The following is a 21970-nucleotide window of genomic DNA, read 5'->3' on the forward strand; positions in this document are numbered from 1 at the left end:
CTCCTCCCACATCCCCCGCCCCCACCCCAAGCTTCCCGTGCACTAATGGGAGGCTTGGGTTCACAAGAACAGCCCAGGCACCAGCCAGTGTCCGGAACCCTAAGAAGAGGGGAAAGAGGCCACCCCTCTCCACAGCTTCTCTTCAACCTCCTAAATCTATTCTCTCCGTTTTACTTCACAGGCCTGCCCACAGAAACTCTCCAGTCCCCACTGACCCCCTCAGCCACTTCCCAGCTCTTGGCCTTACCCATGGTCCCCTAGCTGCTCCTTCCCAAGGAGGCAGACCTTAGACTTGGGCTGCAGAGGTCCCATGGGTCCTGTCCCACTCAAGACAGAGAGCCGCCGGCTGGAGAATGGAAGGCTGACCGGAAGCCATGGCATGTGGGAGGAAGAGTGGGTGTGAAGATGGTCCTGTATCCAGGCTCCCTGTTCTATAGAGTGTGACAAAGCGACCACCACAATCCGGAAAAGCAGATACTGTAATCCCATAGTACTTCCTATTGGCTGCAAGACATGGTCTGTCCTGACCCTGAAATTTGGTTGAGCCGGGGCTCTGGAAGGTCATGGGACTCACAGTTCAAGAAGCTGCTAGCATGTGGGGCTCAGGAGAGGAAATAAGACCAGTGTGAGCCTCCCGCCTTTCTCTCCCCCAGCCTCTATCCTTGCCAAAGGGTAGGGCATCTCTGCATCCCGTCTTGCAAAATCTACATGACAGGCATGACACCTTAGAGATTGCTTCTGTGTTCTCCCACTGGGCTAGGGCCACCCCTTCCCTAGCCTTCTCAAATATTAGCCCACAAACTCTTCCTTGAGGAACTTAGATAGGCACCATCCATCTCTTACCGTTTGAGAGATGGAATACTATGCTCATTAGTAGCAGGGAATTGAAGCCCCTGGAGGTGTTAGTGGGGTCACGGCAACTAGCCTGGATTCCCAGCTGGTGGAACTACTTCAAGGTCCACCACAAGGATACTCACAAGGTTAAGAGTAAAACTCAAGTCCTGTCCAGGAAAGCATAGATTTTTCACCCACTCCCAGCCTGTACTGCCGATCAGGAAGAGGAAGACTGCCCTGTCTTCCCCATCCCGAGCCCTCTGCCCAACTCCCCAGCCGCAGGTCCCAGCCTCACAAGGTTCCATGCCCCAAATTCTAAAGCTCCCCATCTGGTAGTTGTGCCCCGCCCCCATCCCATGGTTGGGGTCCCAGCCCGGCTAGACAAAAAGGACACGGCTGAACAGAAAAGACAAGGTGGCCTTTCCCTCTATTCTGGCCACTCCTGACCTGAGGGAGAGGAACAACTAACTGTCAAGCCTTGAGGCGCACAGACCAGACTGACTCAGAATGGACCTATCTAGGTTCCTTTAGCCCGAGGCTGAGCGTTGATGGCCAGCACTGTGGACAACGGAAGGGAACAAAAGTATTAAGGGTTGAAGGGCTGGAATTTGAAGGCAAAAAGATTTAAGCCAACTGGAGAATCCAAAGGGCGGAGCCAACTCTGGAGCAGACACTCCCAGCCCAAACTCAGCTTTCTGTGCGCTGTTCCTTAGGAGTGAGCACAGGTAAGTTGGCTGCTACCTCACGGGGGTCCCTCCCTGAAGCCCTCACGAATCTAGATTTCTGCCTCTGGGTGCACGCTACCCTCATCCCCTCTCCTGACCTAGAGTGACGCTTCCGCAGCTAGCTCAGTAGCCCGGGACCCCAATGCCCGGGTTCGAAGCCCGTCCCTTCGTGGCAGGGAGGGGCTGGGGTGGTCGCACTGGGTCTGCAGCCCTCTAGAGCCGAGCCCTGCTTCTGGGAGGCGTACTGGGCAATAGGAAACGAGTTATTAGGAGGGAGTGGTGGAGCCGGGCCAGGCAGGAAGAAGCTAGAATAAGAAACATTTTGCTCCAGCCCCTTCCCAGTCCCGGGAGGCCGCCGCGCCAGCCGCGCAGATCGAGACCTTTCCCGGCTCCACAGGCCGGCTCTGGACGTGAGACCCCGGCCGACTCCTGCAAGGAGAGGCGGGGGTCGTGTCGCCCGGTCCAAAGGTGAGTTGGAGTGGCGCTGGGCCTGGAAGGGAGACCTGTCCCTGGTCTCAGGGGACCCTTCCTTATGTGGATCTCAAAGACCTCTCAGAGGGCGCGTGGCAGGGTCAGTTTTAGCCGGGCAAGACAGTCAGCTGTCCCCTTGTTGTGGACACACACCTACCTGCTACACGGACCTGAGCGTGGAAGGGGGCGGGTCGAGCACGGGTGGGGAATCAAAAACTTTTTTTGCTAGGTATCCTGAGGCCTTTAGCTTCTCTTCCCTGCCGAGCTTAACTCTTCTACCCTTATCTATAAAGGTAAAATGGGACTGAAGGATTCTTCCCTCCTGAGCTCCAGGGTGCTCTGTTGACCTAGGAGCGACTTCCCTGCGGAACCTCCTCATAGAGACCACTTAACCTGGCACCCCAACCCTTATCTCTACAGGGTCACAGAATTCCCCCGCTGTGGGTGTCCTTGACATTCCCCTTTAGGGACTCCTGGCCCTTCCCCAGGCTGAGATCCAGGCAGTCATTCAGCCCTGGAGAGAACAGCTCTGGGCTAGCTGCTTTCTTAGGTCTTCCTTTGAAGGACACATTCCCCTGCTCACAAGCAACTTCTGGATGAGTTCGACTCCCTCTCTGACCCTTCTCGACTCTGTCTGTCTAGGGTCTTTCCTCTCTGGATCCTAACCACCACTCTACCTGGCCCCCGGCCTGTCTTCACAATTAACCGTCTTTGTTGTGGGTGGTTTTGCTCACACAGCCTATCAGATGGGAGATGACAGTGCCCAGCTTGTGGAAGAGAGGTCAGCTTCAGGCTTTGGATGACTCTGAGAAGGGTGTCAGTCAATGACATCAGGAGACACCACGGTTGGGTGGTTTTTATGTTTGTTTGTGTTTGTTTGTTTGTTTGTTTGTTGATACAGAGCTGGCCTCAGATTTTCAGTCCACCTGATTCAGCTTTAGCCTCTTTCCTGCCCTGCCTCAGGAGACTTCTGAGCGCTGGGATACCGGTCAGTGCCGGCACATCTGGCTGCCGTGGGGCTTGCTCCGTGCCACTTGCCACACAGTCGAGTAACTCTCGTGGGTCTCACCTGGGAAATGGTACTCTTCTTATGCCAGTCTCCAAGCTGTGAGACGTAGCTGCCACGGACCACCCTAGCCGGGTACGGGTCCCTGGGATGTGGGTTCTCGAGGCTAGGTAGGTAAGGATTTGGCGGTGACATACAGAAACAAACACAGAGGCCAGGAACAATACTCAATACTGCCAGGAGCATGCCTGTTCCTGGACTGTGAATGTCCCATGATTCTTACCTCCTTGCCATCTTAACTCGATGTGTCTCTGTGGAGGAGTCTGCAGCACTCTGACAAGGTCCTCTCCTGACCTGAGAAAGTTTTGTTTTTTTGTTTTGTTTTGTTTTGTTTTGTTTTAAGAAAAAGGATAGGGCTGGTGAGATGGCTCAGTGGGTAAGAGCACCCGACTGCTCTTCCGAAGGTCAGGAGTTCAAATCCCAGCAACCACATGGTGGCTCACAACCATCCGTAACAAGATCTGACTCCCTCTTCTGGAGTGTCTGAAGACAGCTACAGTGTACTTACATATAATAAATAAATAAATCTTTAAAAAAAAAAAAGAAAAAGGATAGAGAAAGCTTACCTGCCTCGAGCCCCACATTGAACCCCAGCTGCCACGGACCACCCCAGTGCTTGCTCAGGGCCAGTGTGTTGGTCTGTGTGCTGTATAGGAGTCTCTCTTTTCTGCAGCTTCCCCGTCAGAGATCTTAGTCACTTACAATTAACTGTGGTGTGAAAACAGTCAATGGGAATTTCCAGAACTAGGGGATATATATATGTATATCCCCTAGTTATATATATATATCCCCTAGTTATATATATATAGGATATATATGTAATATATATCCTTTATATATATTATATAATATATATAATATATATTATATAATATATATAATATATATTATATATTATACATTATATATTATTATTAGTTATATGTATTATATATATCCTAGTTATATATATATTACATATATATATTAATTTAAATCCATACTGTCTCCAGAGTGTAGTGAAGTCTCACCTCCCCTCACCTCATCGGTCATATGAATCATCTCTTTGTCCAGTACATCTAACCGTACACTTTACCTGTCCGTTAGTCACCTGGTAGCTGTCAGGGTTATCAGATTGATCGAGAAACCTTTATTTCAGTCATCCATGGTCTCGAGTGCAAGCTCAGGGGTGCTGGTGACTCAGTACACCAGGGAGAAGCTTTATGATGCTCCCTTTAAGTAAAAAGACAGAGGTCCTGGCTATAGCAGATTACTATGGGTATTGTAATTTCTTACTAATGTTGCTGTCTCCTGGGTCTAATATCCAAACTAGACTTCATTACAGGTACGTTATAGGTAGAGGGGACAGGACATGCAGTTGGGGTTTCACGCACCCAACGTGATTCAGGGATTCATCACCCTCAGATGAGGGGGAACCGTTGTGCCGTACTGCTTACAGAGGCTTAGGACTCTAACATCCAGGCTCTTCCATCCTATTCTATCACTATAGACTTAAAGGAATATGCAGGTGAATACCGAGACTGACTGCGCCCAAGAGGCCAGTAAGTGCACAGTGTGGAAGATAGCTGACTTTCCATTGCGTTTCCCCACCTTAGGATAATAATCACAGTGTGGCAGAGCCCTACTGCTGATAGAAACAGGAAGACTGACAGCCACCATCCAGGCTCACTCCTCTGAGGTCCTCACCTGACCCTCAGACACTGAGAAGTCTGGCAAGGAGTAGGTGGTTTCCAGGCAACAATATTGGGAGGAGGACAGCAGTCACTGACACCACCAGGGGGGCAATGTTGTTAATGTCTGCAGAGACCAGGACCACTTTTTGCCTCTGTGAGGGCCTCAACAAACTCTAGAGGAAGAGCAGTGATTGAGGAAGGATTGGTTGTTGGCCACTTAAGTTTACCACCACGCCATGTTCAGCACTGCTTCCTGTAGGATTGTGGCCAGGCCCCTGGGGTTCAGTGCCTGGTGCAGAGTGAGACCTCAGGGCACCCTGCCTGCTATGACTTCCCTGCGTCAAGTTGGTCTTTGAACATCTGGGTGATGTTTAACAACAGCGGTGACGCTTCCGTGTGCAAGAGATTTTTCATGTGCTTTTACTAAGGAGTCAAGGAGAAGCTTAAGACCCAGATTTACTCCCATGCCCACCTCATGCTTAACCCCAGATAGGACTCCGTTAGCTCTGTCACAGCTCCGGGGCTGGACCAGGGTGACTTCTGCTAACCTTTCCCTACCCTGCTGATGTTTAGAACAGATTCTTCTCACCCACCTCCATATTCACGCTCAATTTGCAGTGTCACCAACTCCCTGATCCTATATTATTCTCTTTCTTCCGGGAGATATAGGGAGGCACCTGGAAAGGAACTAAGAGTCCCTTCCATTTCTCCATCCATCCAGCGATGTCCCATGAACAAAAGCACAGGAGACAGATTTAGCTCAGTGCCAGACACATTTCTCAAAGCCTGGTGCCCACCCAAATGGATCAGAATTCCCTGGGGGGACCATTTACAATACATGCCTTCCCTTCCTTCCTTCCTTCCTTCCTTCCTTCCTTCCTTCCTTCCTTTCTTCCTTTCTTTCTTTCTTTTTTATCCCCTTCATTTTTGACTTTTGGAGTCATGTCTTGTCACATAACTGAGGCTGGCTCCAGTATCTTAAATCTGCACTTGGTATCCCCAAATCTCCTGCCTCCACAGTGCTGGATCACAGGCATGCACTGCTTACTGTACCCCACCCCAGTATGTTTCTTGCTTGTCTCAGACCGACTGAATGGAAGCCAGGAATGGCTGACAGACCAAGGGATCTACCTAGCTAACCCACTGCATGGGGTTCCAATACACAGAAAGGAGGCAAGTTGGGGAGGTGGAAGCTTGGTAGCATGTCCCAGAAAGATGTCTTGTTGCTAGCTAGCCAACTCCCATCTCAGGTAAAGTCTGCCAATAATGGCTTCCTGCCCCAAAGCCTTGGAACATGCCCTGTCTGCATTTATCCACAAAAGCCCTTCGGAGTCCTAACTGACTACTAGCAGGGGCAAGAGGTAGGAGGTCAGGCAGAAGCTGGGACACAGCTGCAGCAGTGCAGGTCTCTATTTCCTTCCCCGGACCGGGCCTCTGGGCAGAGGAAACCCAGGCAGGAAGGCCAGAGCCTCCACTAGCCAGAAAGGTCCACCAAGACCCTCAGCTTGACCCTAGACATCCTGCCCCCAAAAGCCTCAGCATCTTGGGTCTCCATTCAGTACCAAGCTTAGAGCACGGGCCTCTGTTGCATAACCAGTCCTTCCAGCCTACCAGTGTCTTCTCAGATGTGTTGGCTCCCTCACTGGGGATCCAGCCTGCACACCCTGCCATTCAGAAAGTCTGTGTTCCTGTCTGGCCCCAGTCCCTCTTGCTACAGGCTTAGCACTGTCTTCTGGCTCTGAGGCTTTGAGAAGGGAAGGGTGGCATAGCTTCTGAAACGATAGCTGGTTTGGGCCCCGGGTTGAGGGCTATCACATCATACCAGAATCACGACTCTTACCAGTGCCCATCAGACTTCTGGAAGAACAAAACCCTAGGCAAGAGTGAAGCCCAGGCAACTCTCTGAGGTCAAACACTCGGTGTCTAAGTATGTTTCACTTCCTGTACCACTGGCCCTCCCCCCAGCCCTTTCCCAGGACAATGAGAAGAGAGAAGGGGGCCCAGATGGCTTTGAGGGAGAAACAAACCTTTTATACCTAGTCACTATCAGGCTACTATAAGCCTGGGGATGCAGGTTGGTACTGACCCCACCCGCTCAGGACACAGAGAAGAAGGACCAGTTTGGGGAGAAGGCGTCTAGAGAGGGTATAGCACTCACCCTGTAGACCAGGCTGGCCTCGAACTCAGAAATCCGCCTGCCTCTGCCTCCCAAGTGCTGGGATTAAAGGCGTGCACTACCACCGCCCGGCTGGGGTCTAGACTCGTGTTAGACTCCTGTTACTAATGGAATCTGACAAGCCTCCCCTGGGTGAGCCTTACTCTCTCCTTTAAGACCAGAGCTGCATGGGAGGGCCACGAAGAGATGATACAGCAGGTAATGATGCTTGCTATGTAAGCTGGGTGACCTGAGTTCCATCTCCAGCGCCCACGTAAAGGCGGAAGGAGAAAAACAGCTGCACAGAATTATCTCTGACTTTCACATCTGTACCTTAGCACGAAGACCCTTACAGACAGACACAATAATAATGAATACATTTAAAACAACAAAACTCCCCAGAGCTGTGTAAGGTACCTACACAGACGTCACACAGTTGTCTCTGCTCCTGGTGGTCCCTTTAAACCCCGTCGGTCCCGCTTCCAGCCTGCCCTGAGCTCCCTGCTGTGCGTGACTTCAGCCTGTTCTATCCAGGCCTCAATCTAAACAATCTTGATTCCTGTAGCCGGCCTGGCGGGACCCTGAATGGCAGGAAGTAAGGACAAGAGCCTGTTTATGTTTGAAGCAGCCAGGCTGGGGGTGGGGAGTGGGGGCACTGGGAAACGGTGGGCAGGGGTGGAGGCTGGAGCGATGGGCAAACGGCTGAGGACAAGAGATGAGCTATGAGAGAGTCGTCCTTCCCACTGTAGCTCTGTCTGTCTGCAACCCTCCCAGCCTGTGTTCCCCTCTGAACGGTTGCAGTGGGCACAGAGCCCCATCCTCTCTGGCTCTCTTCATTTAAACACAGTTCTCCACCCTTTACCCCCAACAGATGGTTTCCATGGGGAAGTGAACCAGGACTTCCCTTGCAGGCCCCGCCCTAAAGTCAGTCGTAGGAGTTGGGAGGTGGCTTCCCTGCCCCCCCCCCCAAAAAAAACCTCACAGTGATTTCCTCTGGTAGGAGGAGACCTTGGTCACCACAGCTATCACGTTTTGCAGATCTCACCACATCTCTTCTCCTATCTCCAAGGACCATGACGTTGGGGAACTTCAGAAGGGGCCTTTTGATGCTGTCGGTGGCCTTGGGCCTAACCAGGGGTGAGTATGGGAGGGGCATCGTGGAAAATGGGGACCTGAATGGAGGAAGGCTATCTGGACTCAGCTCAGCTTTTGCTGGGGACTGGAACTGGGGGGTAGGGGGTGCTGAGAACAGGAGCCTGGCTAGAGGGGAGCAGTAGTCCTATAGACCAGCCACCACCACCACCACCACCACCACAGCTGTTCCTGCCTTCCTTTATATCTAAGTGACACTGACTGCCAAGCTGAGGCTCCTTCCAGGACAGCACCTACATCTTGGGTGGAGAGACTAATATTATTCTCTGGGAACAGGGAGAGCCTGAGAGCATGGCAGGACCTGTAGCAGGGAGAGGAGGTCCCAGTACAGACTGTGGACAGAAGCTGGCTTCTCACTGTCCACTGCCTGTGTGGCTAGGGACAAGGCTCCGAGGAAGAACAGTTAGGGGGTGGAATGAAAGGACCAAGGCGTGAGGGGTTGGCCTGTGAGAGCAGAAGGGATGAAAGAAGCTCCTGAATTTCTCCTGCCCCACCCCACCAGGAGACTTGGCGAAGCCTTCCAAGCTGGTGAACTGCACTTGTGAGAACCCACACTGCAAGAGACCATTCTGCCAGGGGTCATGGTGCACAGTGGTGCTGGTTCGAGAGCAGGGCAGGCACCCCCAGGTCTATCGGGGCTGCGGGAGCCTGAACCAGGAGCTCTGCTTGGGACGTCCCACAGAGTTTCTGAACCATCACTGCTGCTATAGATCCTTCTGCAACCACAACGTGTCTCTGATGCTGGAGGGTATGTCAGGTGGCTCGCCCACTCTTCCTCCTCTTCTTAACCCTGTCCCACCCCACCCCCTTTCTTCTCATGCCCCAGCCCACACAAAGAGGGAGGGTGTGGAGAGGCAGGATGCTGGGATCTGACTGTATGTAGTCTGGCTCAGGGTCAGGAGAGCTGGCCTGGTGGAGCTGGGACTCAATGTCCCCCCCTTCTCCAGCCACCCAAACTCCCTCAGAGGAGCCAGAAGTTGATGCCTATCTGCCTCTGATCCTGGGTCCTGTGCTGGCCTTGCTGGTCCTGGTGGCACTGGGCGCTCTGGGCTTGTGGCGTGTCCGGCGGAGGCAGGAGAAGCAGCGGGATTTGCACAGTGACCTGGGCGAGTCCAGTCTCATCCTGAAGGCATCTGAACAGGCAGACAGCATGTTGGGGGTATGGGTCTGGGCCAACCCGGGACCCAGGGTGGAGGGTGGGTGTGTAGACAGGAGCAACGGTATCAGGGGTCACCCATGATGACAGTGAGGACTAAGCTGTGATAGAGAAAAGAGAAGGCTGTGACTGATGAGGGTGGCTGCAGAGTAACTATTTGGTGTCCCTAGGACTTCCTGGACAGCGACTGTACCACGGGCAGCGGCTCCGGGCTCCCCTTCTTGGTGCAGAGGACGGTAGCTCGGCAGGTTGCGCTGGTGGAGTGTGTGGGTAAGCACTCAGCGGGCTGGGGGTGAGGACCAAAGGCTCCCATAGGGCTGGAGAGGGCAGGAAGCTTTCAGCTTCCAGGATCACAAATGGATCCAGCCTGGGTCAGAGTAAGACACTTTGCTGGGCAGAGAAATGGGTTGATCCTGGGCCATGGTTAGGTCCTTCTTCAAGGACATGGATGAGCTAATAAGCTAAGGGTAGCCCAAAGCTGAGACAAGATGTTGATAAAGGTATATTCAGGTTTGAGGAGAGCAATGGGGCTCAGCAGGTGAAGGTGATGGCCTAAATTCAATCCCTGGGACATATACGACAAGAGGAGAGAACTGTCTCTTTCAGGTTGTCCTCTGACCTCCATATGTGATCCCAGTTAGTGTGTATCACACACACACACACACACAAAACCACCACCACCACCGCACACAAATGACTAAATAAATAAATGTGACTTAAAAAAATTTTTTAAGACAGCTGTGGCGGTGGCACATGCCTTTAATCCCAGCACTAGGAAGGTGGAAGCAAGCAGATCTCTGTGAGTTCAAGGCCAGCCTGGTCTACCACAACAAGTTCCAGATCAGCCAGACATGAGACCTTATCTTTAAAAAATATCAGATTTTTACAGAGGGGATCTTTATAGCATCCAGAATTGGGGTGGGGTCTTCTAGGGCTATGTGTGTCTAGTATGTGGTCCTTATTCTTCCCTTGGCCATGGATTAGGAAAGGGCCGATATGGCGAGGTGTGGCGCGGTTCGTGGCACGGCGAGAGTGTGGCGGTCAAGATTTTCTCCTCACGAGATGAGCAGTCCTGGTTCCGGGAGACGGAGATCTACAACACAGTTCTGCTTAGACACGACAACATCCTAGGCAAGCTGGGGGGACATGTCTGTTATTCTAGGCCTAGGCATCTCAACCCCCTTAGCTCAGGAATAGAATACAACGAACTCTGGGCATTGATGTAACCCTGAGTGACTGACTCCCAGACCGCTTCGGCCTTCAGTCTCTGCTCCACTCCTTCTGTGACTCTCAGCCCTACCTTCCCCTCACCACTCATTCCTCCTGGGTACTTAGGTTGAGCCATCACACCCTTCTGCTTACAGGCTTCATCGCCTCCGACATGACTTCGCGGAACTCGAGCACGCAGCTGTGGCTCATCACCCACTACCATGAACACGGCTCCCTCTATGACTTTCTGCAGAGGCAGACGCTGGAGCCCCAGTTGGCCCTGAGGCTAGCTGTGTCCGCGGCCTGCGGCCTGGCGCACCTACATGTTGAGATCTTTGGCACTCAAGGCAAACCAGCCATTGCCCATCGTGACCTCAAGAGTCGCAATGTGCTGGTCAAGAGTAACTTGCAGTGTTGCATTGCAGACCTGGGTGAGTAGGCGGGGGAAGGGGTGGGGCTTCACCGGTGGGCGGAGCTTGCATGCTTGGCTCTGCCTGTTTCTGTAGGGGAGAGAATTGGTGCTTTAAAAATTTGTTTCCAAGCTGGGATTTTAATCCCAGCACTCGGGAGGCAGAGGCAGGTTGATCTCTAAGTTCAAAGTTAGCCTGGTCTAAGTAGTGAGTTCCCGTATAACCAGGGCTACATAGAAAAACCCTGCCTTAAAACGAAATGTTTCCAGTCCAGACTCTTCTCCAGAAAAGGGGCGGGGCGTCAAGAGCCTGTACCTCACCCCAACTTTTCTGAGAACATGGCTCCTCCCAACACACCTGGAAATTCTACCATGTGAAATGGGTATCATCATGCCGAGTCTTTGGGACCCTTGAGAACACTATAAAGCAACAAAGGCCACTATCTGAATTTCAGGCATCTCAGAGCAGGTCTCCCGTGCCCTGTTCTTCAATGTTTTTCTGTTTCCATCCTCACTGTATCTGACCATATAAAGCCTGCCTGGGCTCCACCCTGTGTGGGAGCCCTGTAGGACTGATAAGCCTAACACCCACAGGACTGGCTGTGATGCACTCACAAAGCAGTGATTACCTGGATATCGGCAACAACCCCCGAGTGGGTACCAAGAGATACATGGCACCCGAGGTGCTGGATGAGCAGATCCGCACAGACTGCTTTGAGTCGTATAAGTGGACAGACATCTGGGCCTTTGGCCTAGTGCTATGGGAGATCGCCCGGCGGACCATCATCAATGGTAAGAGCCCATGCAGATTTTGTGTGGTGTGTGTGTGTGTGTGTGTGTGTGTGTGTGTGTGTAGATATATGGAGACCGGGTTTTCTGTGGTGGCTGGTGCCCTTGACCTAAGGGTTTGAGGCTAGATCTTCTAGCTTTCTTTTAGTGCTATAAATAGACTAGTTCAGCACAGATGGACTTTAAGACTCTGAGTCTGTGAGGGTGTGGATGTGGCCTTGAAATCTTGAGTTAGAGACAAATTTTTTTTTCAGAGCTGGAGATAAATCGAGGTGGTAGATCATTTGCCAGACATGTTCAAGGCTGTAGGTTTTGATCCTGAGCATGGGGGTGGGGGTGGGGCAGGGAAGCAGCTAAGCTAGCAGTCATGGAGCTTAAAGATGTGTCATGATGTATGCTCTACCTTGTTGAAGTCTCCTATTTTGGTAGAAGTTGGCGTCGGTCAGTCGGATTGCCTGGACTTGGTTTCAGGTTTTGTCATGACAGGGAGTACCCAGCCTCTGTGTGCCTGCTTCCTCATTTGTGAAATTAGAAGAAAAAAATAAGTATAATTGTAGACTTGGTCCCAATTAAGTATTTAGAACAATATCTACAACCTGGTGTGATCTCAGTACTGCAAAAATTGTTCCAAGTTCAAGGCCAGCCTGGTCTACATAAACAGCGAGTTTCAGGTCAACCAGGGCTACGCAGAGAAAAAAAGGCCAACAGTACCTAGAGCTAAGTATTAGTGGTCATAATGAAAGAGTACCTACATAATATTATTCCATTTTCTAAAAGAGATGCAGGATCGTAGCTGACAGTCTTAAGTCAGGCCATCTGACTCTGGACCAGTGCTCTCTGTTACTGTGGTCCTGGTTTCTTTGTTCATGTGTAAGCTATCTGGTGTCTGTACTGCCTGCTTATTGCAACCTTGTTATCACAGTGGATTGCCACAGGAGACCATAACTTGGAAAGGCTGTAGAAGCACCCGTCTGTGCAGCCCTGTGCTGGCCTGTGCAACCCCTATGCAGCCCTGTGCAGCCTTGTGCAACCCATATGCAGCACTGTGCAGCCCTGTGTTGGCCTGTGCAGCCCTGTGCTCACCTGTGGCTGATGGCCTCTCAACCCTGGGATAGATGGAGGATCACAGGTTGACTGGCCAGCTAGCTGCTGCAATGTTACTCTCTTCGTGGGGCCTGTCTATAGCCAGGGTTGCTAGAAGTCCTGAAAGTTTTCAGACAATCCCTGGGGCATGACTAGAGCCCCACTCCTTGGGAACAGAGATGTTTTCATTTCCTGAGCATATACTAGGCCAGTCTTTTACAACTTCATTCCTCCTCAGTGGTCATCTGTAACAGCAGAGACCCAGGTGGCACCAGAGCGTCTCCCAGGGGGTTCTGATCCCTGGGCAAATATTTACTGCTGGAGTCAGGTCTAAGTGGCTGGAGTTGGGGAAGGGGTAGGGTACCTGGATGGCACCAGGAAGTAGGCTTAGTTATAGGCAGAAAAGGAAGGACTGATGGATTTGCCTTGGGCTCCTGGGGTGGAGGGGAAGCTCTGTCAGCCTCACACAGACTCCTAGCGCATTATAAACACTGTAATCTGGTGTCAGCCCCGGCACTGATTAAAGGCTCATTAGACACGCTCAGGCCTCTGCAAATCGCTGATTAGGGCGCTGGCGGCACAGGGGCAGCCTGGAAGCCCGCCATGGAGAGAACAGCTGCTGAAGGCTTCACTAAGGTTGTGGCCTACACGGTCACAGCAGCAGCCTGGGGTTGGGAAGCAGGAAGAGACATGGGGCTGCCTCTGACACCACAGGCACACCTTTCAGAAAAGGCTCAGGATAACTTGACATGGGGTGGGGACACAGTTGGTTGTGGGATCTGCAGAGACATGAGCCTTCCCTGATGGTACGCTCATCTTATTTGGACCAGGGAGTAAATCGTTTGTTTCCAGGAGAGGTGTATTTCTGTCCTTTGTTGTCCCGATTATGAGCCTTATCCAGTCCTACCTACCAGAGATGCAGCTGAAAGAGCAGAATCGTGCAATGTGGTGTTGGATTTCTGCCTTAAGTCCCAGCTCTGTCACTTGCTACTTGTTGATCGTTAAAGACAAACTTTCTGAGCTTTTGGGCCTACTGTTCATGACTTGAAGCTACAATGTTACAATCCCCACAGGCCACTGTGAGGCTTTCCCATTTAGCACTAAGGACCCGGACTGGCACATAGGAAGTGCTCTGTAACACGAGCTGTTAGTATAATCTGGCATCAGTCAGGGAGTGGTACCCAGGCCCAGGATGGAAGACAGCCGAACATGATGGAAATAAAATCCAGCCTGGGAAGCCAAAAGATGGGTTTCAAGTCCTGACTCTGCCGTGACTGGTTAGGCAACATGAATCCCGTGCTTCTGAGCCTAAGTTTCTTTATTTGTGACTCCGGTGGTACCACACAGAGATACCAGGAGGATGGACAGGAAAGCATGGAATGTGTTTATCACGCACTGGGGAAGTGTGAAACACAAGCAATAGTTCTGAGCTATACGTACAGTTGCTATGTTATAGGACAGGATCCCTCTCAGGAGTAATATAGCCAAGCAGCTAGCTCCAGGCAGTCATCCTCTGGGTGCTCTTTGGACTCCTTAAGTCCCAGTGATTGTCCCACATCCCTTGAATCCCCAGGCATTGTGGAAGATTACAGGCCACCCTTCTATGACATGGTACCCAATGACCCCAGTTTTGAGGACATGAAAAAGGTGGTGTGCGTTGACCAGCAGACACCCACTATCCCTAACCGGCTGGCTGCAGATCCGGTAAGGCCTCTGCTTGGGCTTGTGCTGGGGCGGGGCTGGGGCGGGGCTGGAGCGGGGCTAGAGCAGGGCTGAGGCTAGGGCGGGGCTAGGGCTGGGCTGAGGCTAGGGCGGGGCTGGGGCTGGGGCTGAGGCGGAGCTGGGCTGGCATGGGTGGAGATTGATTCTCAGCTGGAATTTCTGAGTTCTTGGCTCTACAACCTCTGATTCTTGGATAGATCGTGGGTTGTTCTGAGTATTCCCTTCCACACACCTGACTTGCGAATTCTTCATCCTTCTTGGACTGTCCTTCCAGTCTATATGATTTTAGAAACTTTCACCTCAGCTGCTTTCTTCTATCTGTTTGTTGTTGTTGTTATTGTTGATGATGATTTGGATTTTTTTCTCAAGACATTCTACACTGAAAGAAATTCATAAGCCGGGTGTGGTGGCGCACGCCTTTAATCCCAGCACTCGGGACGCAGAGGCAGGCGGATTTCTGAGTTCTAAGCCAGCCTGGTCTACATAGTGAGTTCCAGGACAGCCAGGGCTATACAGAGAAACCCTGTCTTGAAAAAATAAAAATAAATAAATGCATACATATATGTGTGTATATGTATACACACACACACACATACTCAGTCTCAGACATGTATGCACATGTAAGCAGACTCATTACACCAAGAAGACAAAACCTGTGAACCTGTGTTTTTAGCTCTTTTTTTGTTTTGGGGACAGGAGTCTTACTATGCAGTGCTGGCTGGCCTGGAACTTGCTATGTAGACCAGGCTGACTTCAAATTCAAGGAGATCCATCTATCTGCCTCTGCCGCCTAAGAACTGGGATTAAAGGTTTTCGCACCATGTCCAGTTCACTCCTTTTTTTTGTTTTTTTTTTTCTTAAATTATTTCTTCGCCAGGCATGTTGGTACACGCCTTTAATCCTAGCACCGGGAGGCAGAGGCAGGTGGATCTCTGAGTTCAAAGCCAGCCTGGTCTATAGAGTGAGTGCTAGGTCAGCCAGAGCTACACAGAGAAACCCTGCCTCAACACCCCAAACAAACAAAAGCAAGTAAACAAACAACAAGTTATTTCTTCTTTCGATTTCATACAAACATAATGTATTTTTGACCATATGCCCCTCATTATGTCTCACATCCTTTCCCCTCCCACTCAGCCCCTCCTTCTCTCACTCAGCCCCGCCTTCTCCCGCTCAGCCCCTCCTTCTCCCGCTCAGCCCCTCCTTCTCCCACTCAGCCCCTCCCTCTTTCCAAGAAGCACCTCCTTCTTCTCATTCTAATATTCCTACCAGCTACCTTGGTGCTCGGCCTACACTAAGACTCATATTTGTACTGAAAGATAATAAACATATATGTGTATACGTAAGAGACCGCATAGCTACCTTCCAGCGCACAGATGTATACTCACTCTTAGGAACCAGAGGAGGCAGGCTGCCATGTTCAGGGGCCGCTGCGCTTCCCAGGATGGGCTCCTTCTGGGAAACAGGCACTTTTGGGGCAATGCCCGCCGTTGCCTCACTCTCAGTCATGGCTGGTGGAGGGGCAGGGAGTCGGTACTCTGTGCACTAGATCTCAGGCTGCAAGAGGTGCAACACAGACTTGCAGGAAAACCCTTCACAGCGGATCCTGCCATGGGGGCGGGGTGGGGGACAGGTGCTCACCAGAGGCCGTGCACTGCGGTGTCTGTGGGCTCTCAAAGACCTCCACACCCTCCTATGCTCTCTCCTGCTTATTTTGCCACCTTCTTCCACTTCTCCCTCCCTCATTCTCAGCTCCTCCCCTTCCCCTCCCTCTACCCCTGCCCCTTGGTTTTTCAAGACAGGATCTATCTCACCCTAGCTGTCCTGTCTCTCACTCTAGTCCTGGCTGGCCTGGAACTCAAAGATCCTCCTGACTTTGACTCTTAAGTGCTAGGATTAAAGGTGTGCACCACCACCACCACCTGGCTCCATTCTCTCTCTTGCCTTGTGTTCTTCCTCCTGTCCAATACATGCTCTCCCTGTCCCTTCTCCTGCTATGTCTCTCAATACTGAGCCATGTCCAGGTCTCCTTTCCATCTTCCTGACCCATGTACCTCTTTTTCCTCTCTGCCCCTCTCCCAACCCCGCAGGTCCTCTCCGGGCTGGCCCAGATGATGAGAGAGTGCTGGTACCCCAACCCCTCTGCTCGCCTCACCGCACTGCGCATAAAGAAGACATTACAGAAGCTCAGTCACAGTCCAGAGAAGCCCAAAGTGATTCACTAGCCCAGGGTCACCAGACTTTCTCTGCCTAAAGTGTATGCTGGGGCAGAAGACATAGCCTGTCTGGGTAGAGGGAGTGAAGAGAGTGTGCACGCTGCCCTGTGTGTGCCTGCTCAGCTTGGCTCCCAGCCCATCCAGCCAAAAATACAGCTGAGCTGAAATTCGATCTGCCTCTGTCTGGGCTGCTCAAAGTGGCCGGCTCTCTGACGCCTGGCTGGGTTCCCCATCCCCAAGGCCAGCAGGGTACACCCACTACCACTCCCAGGGCAGGGTGGCCAAGCCAGGGAATCCCGGGCCCGGATCCTGGGCTTTCACTCTTCCCTACCCTTGGTCAACCTTACTGAACCGTTAGAGCTGCCAGGATGGCACAGGGCCCTGTCCAGCTTCAGCAGACATTCCACCTGCCGGGGCTCAGCCAGGGATACTCAGCAACCTCAGTGTCTCTCTGTGGGTGTTTATTGCTTCTATGATGCCTTTCAGTTGTCCTGATTAGACCCCCTCCCTGGCTAGTCTCTTGGGAGAGGCGGTACCTGACTCTTCCACCCTCTGTCCCCTTACCATCTCAGCTGACTCATTAGGTCATCAAAATCCAAGGGCTCTCTGAGGAGAAGGTCAATCATGGTGGAAGCGATCGACCCAGCATTGCTCCATTCGATAGGAGAGGTCTCCACCATCTTAGGTTTTGCCTCAATGCCCTCTGAGGTGTCTCAGAGCCTGATTTTCTTTGAAGCTCAGGCTGTGTGAAAGCTGAGTCTTGTCTATTATGCCCTGTCCCCTGTCACTTGAGTCAAGCTGGGGTTTGTAAATAACGGTCAGGGTCCAGCATGGTCTAAAGTGCCCCCTAGGCTAGTCTCCAGGCCCCACTTCTTGCCTTAAGCTATGCTAGCAGCCACCTCAGGACCCAGGCAGTACAAGAACTTCTGACTCCCTCTGTGGCTTGGCCTTCTGCCCAGGGCTCAAGGGTGGCTTCCTTTGGGGTCTCCAATACTGAAAGAAATTTGGCTCCTGTCAAGAAGCCTCCAGCAACCAGGGTTCTGCACCCCCTCCCCCCCGGCTGTGACTCTCTGGCCAAAGCCCACACCCTGGGCCAGACCCCAGAAAGTGAGCCTTGGGAGAACATAGCCTAGAGAAACACCGAGAATCTGGTATTTTATTTTATTTTATTTGGTTTTTCGAGACAGGGTTTCTCTGTATAGCCCTGGCTGTCCTGGAGCTCACTTTGTAGACCAGGCTGGCCTCGAACTCAGAAATCTGCCTGCCTCTGCCTCCTGAGTGCTGGGATTAAAGGCATGTGCCACCACACCCGGCTGAGTCTGGTATTTAGAAATGTGAAGGGTACACCCACGTACTGAAACAGGTGACACTGAAGCCTGGGTTGATGGACTGAAGAGAAGTGAACTGTAGGAGAGGCTTAAGAAGGGTAAAGCAGGGTTCAGGCAAGAGATAAGGTCAGCCTCCATCTTGGGAAGACCTGGCCTAAAAAATATTGGCCATTGAAGGGAGAAACGGCGAGAGTTCATCGTGCTCCACACAGGCCCCGACCTCTTGAGTTCCTCTAGTGTGACCTCCCAGCTCTCCAGCGCTGTTCTCTCTCTCAAGCCTGTCTTTCAGCAATATGCAAGGACTGAGGAGAACCAGGAAGTAGAACGAGACAAAAACAGAAAGTAGACTGGCTTTCCCCAGACCAGTGGGGCAAAGTCTGAAGGTTCTCCCGTCACTGGAGCCAGGGAATCGCTCTCTTGCCTGAAGGATTTTATTTCTACTGAACTTGGGAACAAATTTATCCCCAGACTCCACAGCCAGAACCAGAAGACAGTAGCTCCTCCAAGGCCAGGAAATCCTAAGTGGAGGGGGGGGGGGTGAACGACTGGAAACGTGGCAAGGAGAGTGGCCCTCTAGAGACAATTATCTTCAAATGCTTCCCAGTGCAGGTGTGCGAGTGGAACCACACAGTTTGTGGGAGAACTTGACCTGTGACAGGCATGTAGTAGGTCTTCAATAAACCATGTTTGACCCCCTGAGTTTCTGCTGCCTTCCAGGCTAGTGGTCCAGTTGCAGGGGTCCAGAGAAAACCCTAGGGGGATGGGAAGTAGAGCATTCCAAAGTACACACCACCAAATTTCCCTGGGACAAGCTTGCTCTTAAATGCCCCCATACCTAGAACCGTGCTGAGTGAGGCTCAAACTTCAGATCCCACCCGGGATAGAAAGCAACCTGATCCATGACAGCCACGTCGCCCTCTGCTGGTCAATGCGCTGCCCACGGCTGCCCTGCTCCCTTCCCACAGCGGGCTGGCTCCTCCCAGCAGGCCCGGGCCCTCCTTCCCGTCCCTGCCGCAGCGTGCGTGCTTGCGTGCAGGCGTTCAGCTCTTCTGGGCTGTAGGGACTGCCTGGAAACCACACCTAGCAAAGGAGCTTTTTGCTTCCTTACTCAGAGGCGGCTCCGCCCCTCCCTATTCAGCTCCTTCTTAATTCCCTCCCTAGGTGCTCCCCACCTCTTGTCTGCAATTAGTCCACACCCTCAGAATGAAAAGCTCCCCTTACCTGGAACTCTCAGAGAACACCTCATGCCCCCTTCCGCCCCACCCCAGAAACTGAGCAAAGTGCCACTGGAGGGGTGAGATAGAGAATAGGAGATGCGTACTGAAGGAAGCTGGGAGGAGTCTTTTGGTTCAATCCAGCCCAGAAATACAAACTTTCTAAGAAGAGGGTGTTGGACCTTTCTTAGGAAAACAGGGAGGGTGCCCCAGTTTCTTCTGCGGTTGACAATTTGGTCTGCTCCCCATGCCTCCCAAGTGGGCACAAATCTGCAGCCTTCTGCGCTGGGGTCGTGGACCTCCTCCTCCCTGGCACACACAGCAGACAAGACCTTTCCTGAGGACTCTGAAGGGAGCCCTCAGAGGATGGGGACACTAATAGCATTCCCATTCTCCCACCTTTCCTCCCCCCCGCCCCCCGAGTCCACACGGCCTGGCAAGTCAGGCCCCCAAATGACCACAGTGTGGTTGAGGACCGGGAAAAGGGCAGCGGGAAAACAGCCGTGCAAGAGTTCCGTGTGGGCTGGACAGGATCTGGCAGGACTGACCCGTCGCTATGCCGTTAGAAGAGAATCTTTCGAGGTTACTGCGGCCCAAATCCTTGGCCACTTGCACATGCTGTTACTGCCTTGGGAGAAAAGAAAGAGAACTCGCAAGCCTCTCTGCTCTTTGCTCTGATTTCCTGCGGTGACCCCAGCCTCCAACTTCCTTATTACATATAAAAAGTGAGGAAGCATTTCTATCCCTCCCTGAGAGTGGATGGTTGCTAGGGCATGCAAAACGGAGTGAGGGTGGCCCCTGCAGCCTGAGCCCTGACACGCTCAACCCTTCCTCTGCCAAGGCCTCTTGGTACCCAGGCTTTCATGGACAGCTCCTTTCTTTCCCAGACTCCATCCTCCCTCAGTCCTACCTCACCCTAGCCTGTGAGGAAGGAGCATTACCTCCCCTGGCTTACCCCTTGCATTAAGATCAACATCTCAAAGCCAAGTGTAGAGGCGCACACCCACAACCCCGGCACCTGGGAGGTGGAGGCAGGAGGATCAGGATTTCAGGGTTATCCTCAGCCACAAGATGATTTCAGAGGTCAGTCAGGGATACAAACGGAATAAAGAAATGGCAGCCCAAAAGATGGCAAAATCTGCATGCATTGAAGCCCACTCTCTCTCGGGTAGGGTAGGGGTTTGTGTGCCCAGTCCAGTGTCCCAGGGCTGGGATTGATGGTAACTGTGCAGTCATCGCTCCGGGTGGGCGACTCTTGAAACAAGCTGCTGCTTCTACCAGGACCACATTCCGTTTGCTAGAAATAGAGACAGAGGGCTCCTCGACTTTGCATACAATTTGCATAATGTCATAGACACACTGTCTATTTTCAGGCAGTTTCCAGGTTCAAGTGTTACCACTGTTGCCCTGAGGGGTGTCATGTCTGGATGAGTCTCTGTTCTTTCTCACCCACCCACTCCTATTGACCTACATCCCCGGCTGCAGGAACACAAGAAGGGGAGGGCTGCCCAGGGAGACACAGTGGCGTTGAGAAGCCAGGGCATACTAGATTATCACCTCCATCACCAACAGCCCAGCCGCCTGTTGCCCAAGGGCAACTGATAGCGGCAGATAGGACGAAGGATTCAAGTACCCCAGCTCCCTTCCTGCCTCTGCCACCAGAACTGCCTGTCTTGAGTGTTCAGACTTCTGACAGTTTCAAAGCAGGAGAAGGAGGAGGAGGAAAGGGAGGAAGAGGAGGAGGAAGACGGTTAGACAGATAAATAGATAACTTGGGCTTGAGTCACCTAGAAAGACTGACTTGCTTGTCCCCCAGATAATTGCAATAGGGCAACAGTTCTAACCTTCAGTCCACCAGTCTCCTGTGAGACCCCCGTGACGCCATCAGAATCCTAATTTGATAAATCTTTTTATTATAAAACAGAGTTTAGCCGGTCATGGTGGTGCACACCTTTAATCCCAGCACTCGGGAGGCAGAGGCAGGCGGATTTCTGAGTTCCAGGCCAGCCTGGTTTACAAAGTGAGTTCCAGGACAGCCAGGGCTACACAGAGAAACCCTGTCTCGAAAAACAAAAAGACAAAGCAAACAAACAAACAAACAAAAAAGACAGAGTTTATAGTTTATAGTGTTCTCCCTATATTGACCAGATTGATCTCAAAGCCTCCACCATCCTGTCCAGCTTCCCAAGTGTGCTTCCTGCTTCCCTTCAGCATCAAGTCTGTGCCGAGTACCTGGCTGGCCTAGAGTTGTGCCCTTCACTAGGACTGGTTGGGATGACTGTCACCAAGTTGCTTACGACCTTGCCAGGTCTTTGGCTTCTCCTCTGAGAAGAAGCGAGCCTGGCGATTAAAAGAATTCTCACTTTATAGTGACCTGTCCTTGGTCACTGAGGCTCAGGACTGGACTTCTTCTCTGGGCTCCCTCCTGTAAACACTCAAGCCCGGGGCTCCTGCTGGAGTATACAGTACAGCTTTCGCTGAATGCCAGAGCAATGCGTCTGGATTCTGGAAATCCCAAGACAGCTCAGTTAGGCTGATCAGCAGCAAGGCACTACCCAGAATTCCCAGTCTCTGGCATCCAATTCCCCTGGACCTGCCTCATCCCTTCAGGCAGGCGTTTCCTGTCGATAAGAAGCTTAGTTACAAACACTGATAAAGAGATGAAAAAGGAAGTCGACAGGCTAGGGTATGGCGGGCATTCGGTCTGCCTTTGCTACCCCTCTTCCTGCTCGATGCCACACACCCCTTCCCCCCCCCCCCCCCCCCCCCCC

General features: G+C 52.1%; 1 protein-coding gene across 1 annotated transcript; it reads left to right on the forward strand.

Moving 5' to 3' along the window:
- Nucleotides 1-1554: 1554 nt before the first annotated feature.
- Acvrl1 (activin A receptor like type 1) lies at nucleotides 1555-16829 on the forward strand. The gene is made up of 11 exons (XM_021183220.2): nucleotides 1555-1559; nucleotides 1891-2027; nucleotides 7963-8061; nucleotides 8579-8824; nucleotides 9024-9235; nucleotides 9403-9502; nucleotides 10217-10363; nucleotides 10597-10872; nucleotides 11445-11642; nucleotides 14296-14426; nucleotides 16532-16829. The coding sequence occupies exons 3-11, from the start codon at nucleotides 7998-8000 to the stop codon at nucleotides 16664-16666; spliced, it is 1509 nt and encodes a 502-aa protein (XP_021038879.1). The 5' UTR covers nucleotides 1555-1559; nucleotides 1891-2027; nucleotides 7963-7997; the 3' UTR covers nucleotides 16667-16829.
- The last annotated feature ends 5141 nt before the right edge of the window (nucleotides 16830-21970 follow it).

Source organism: Mus caroli, chromosome 15 (assembly GCF_900094665.2).
Source record: "Mus caroli chromosome 15, CAROLI_EIJ_v1.1, whole genome shotgun sequence".
NCBI classification, from domain to species: domain Eukaryota; kingdom Metazoa; phylum Chordata; class Mammalia; order Rodentia; family Muridae; genus Mus; species Mus caroli.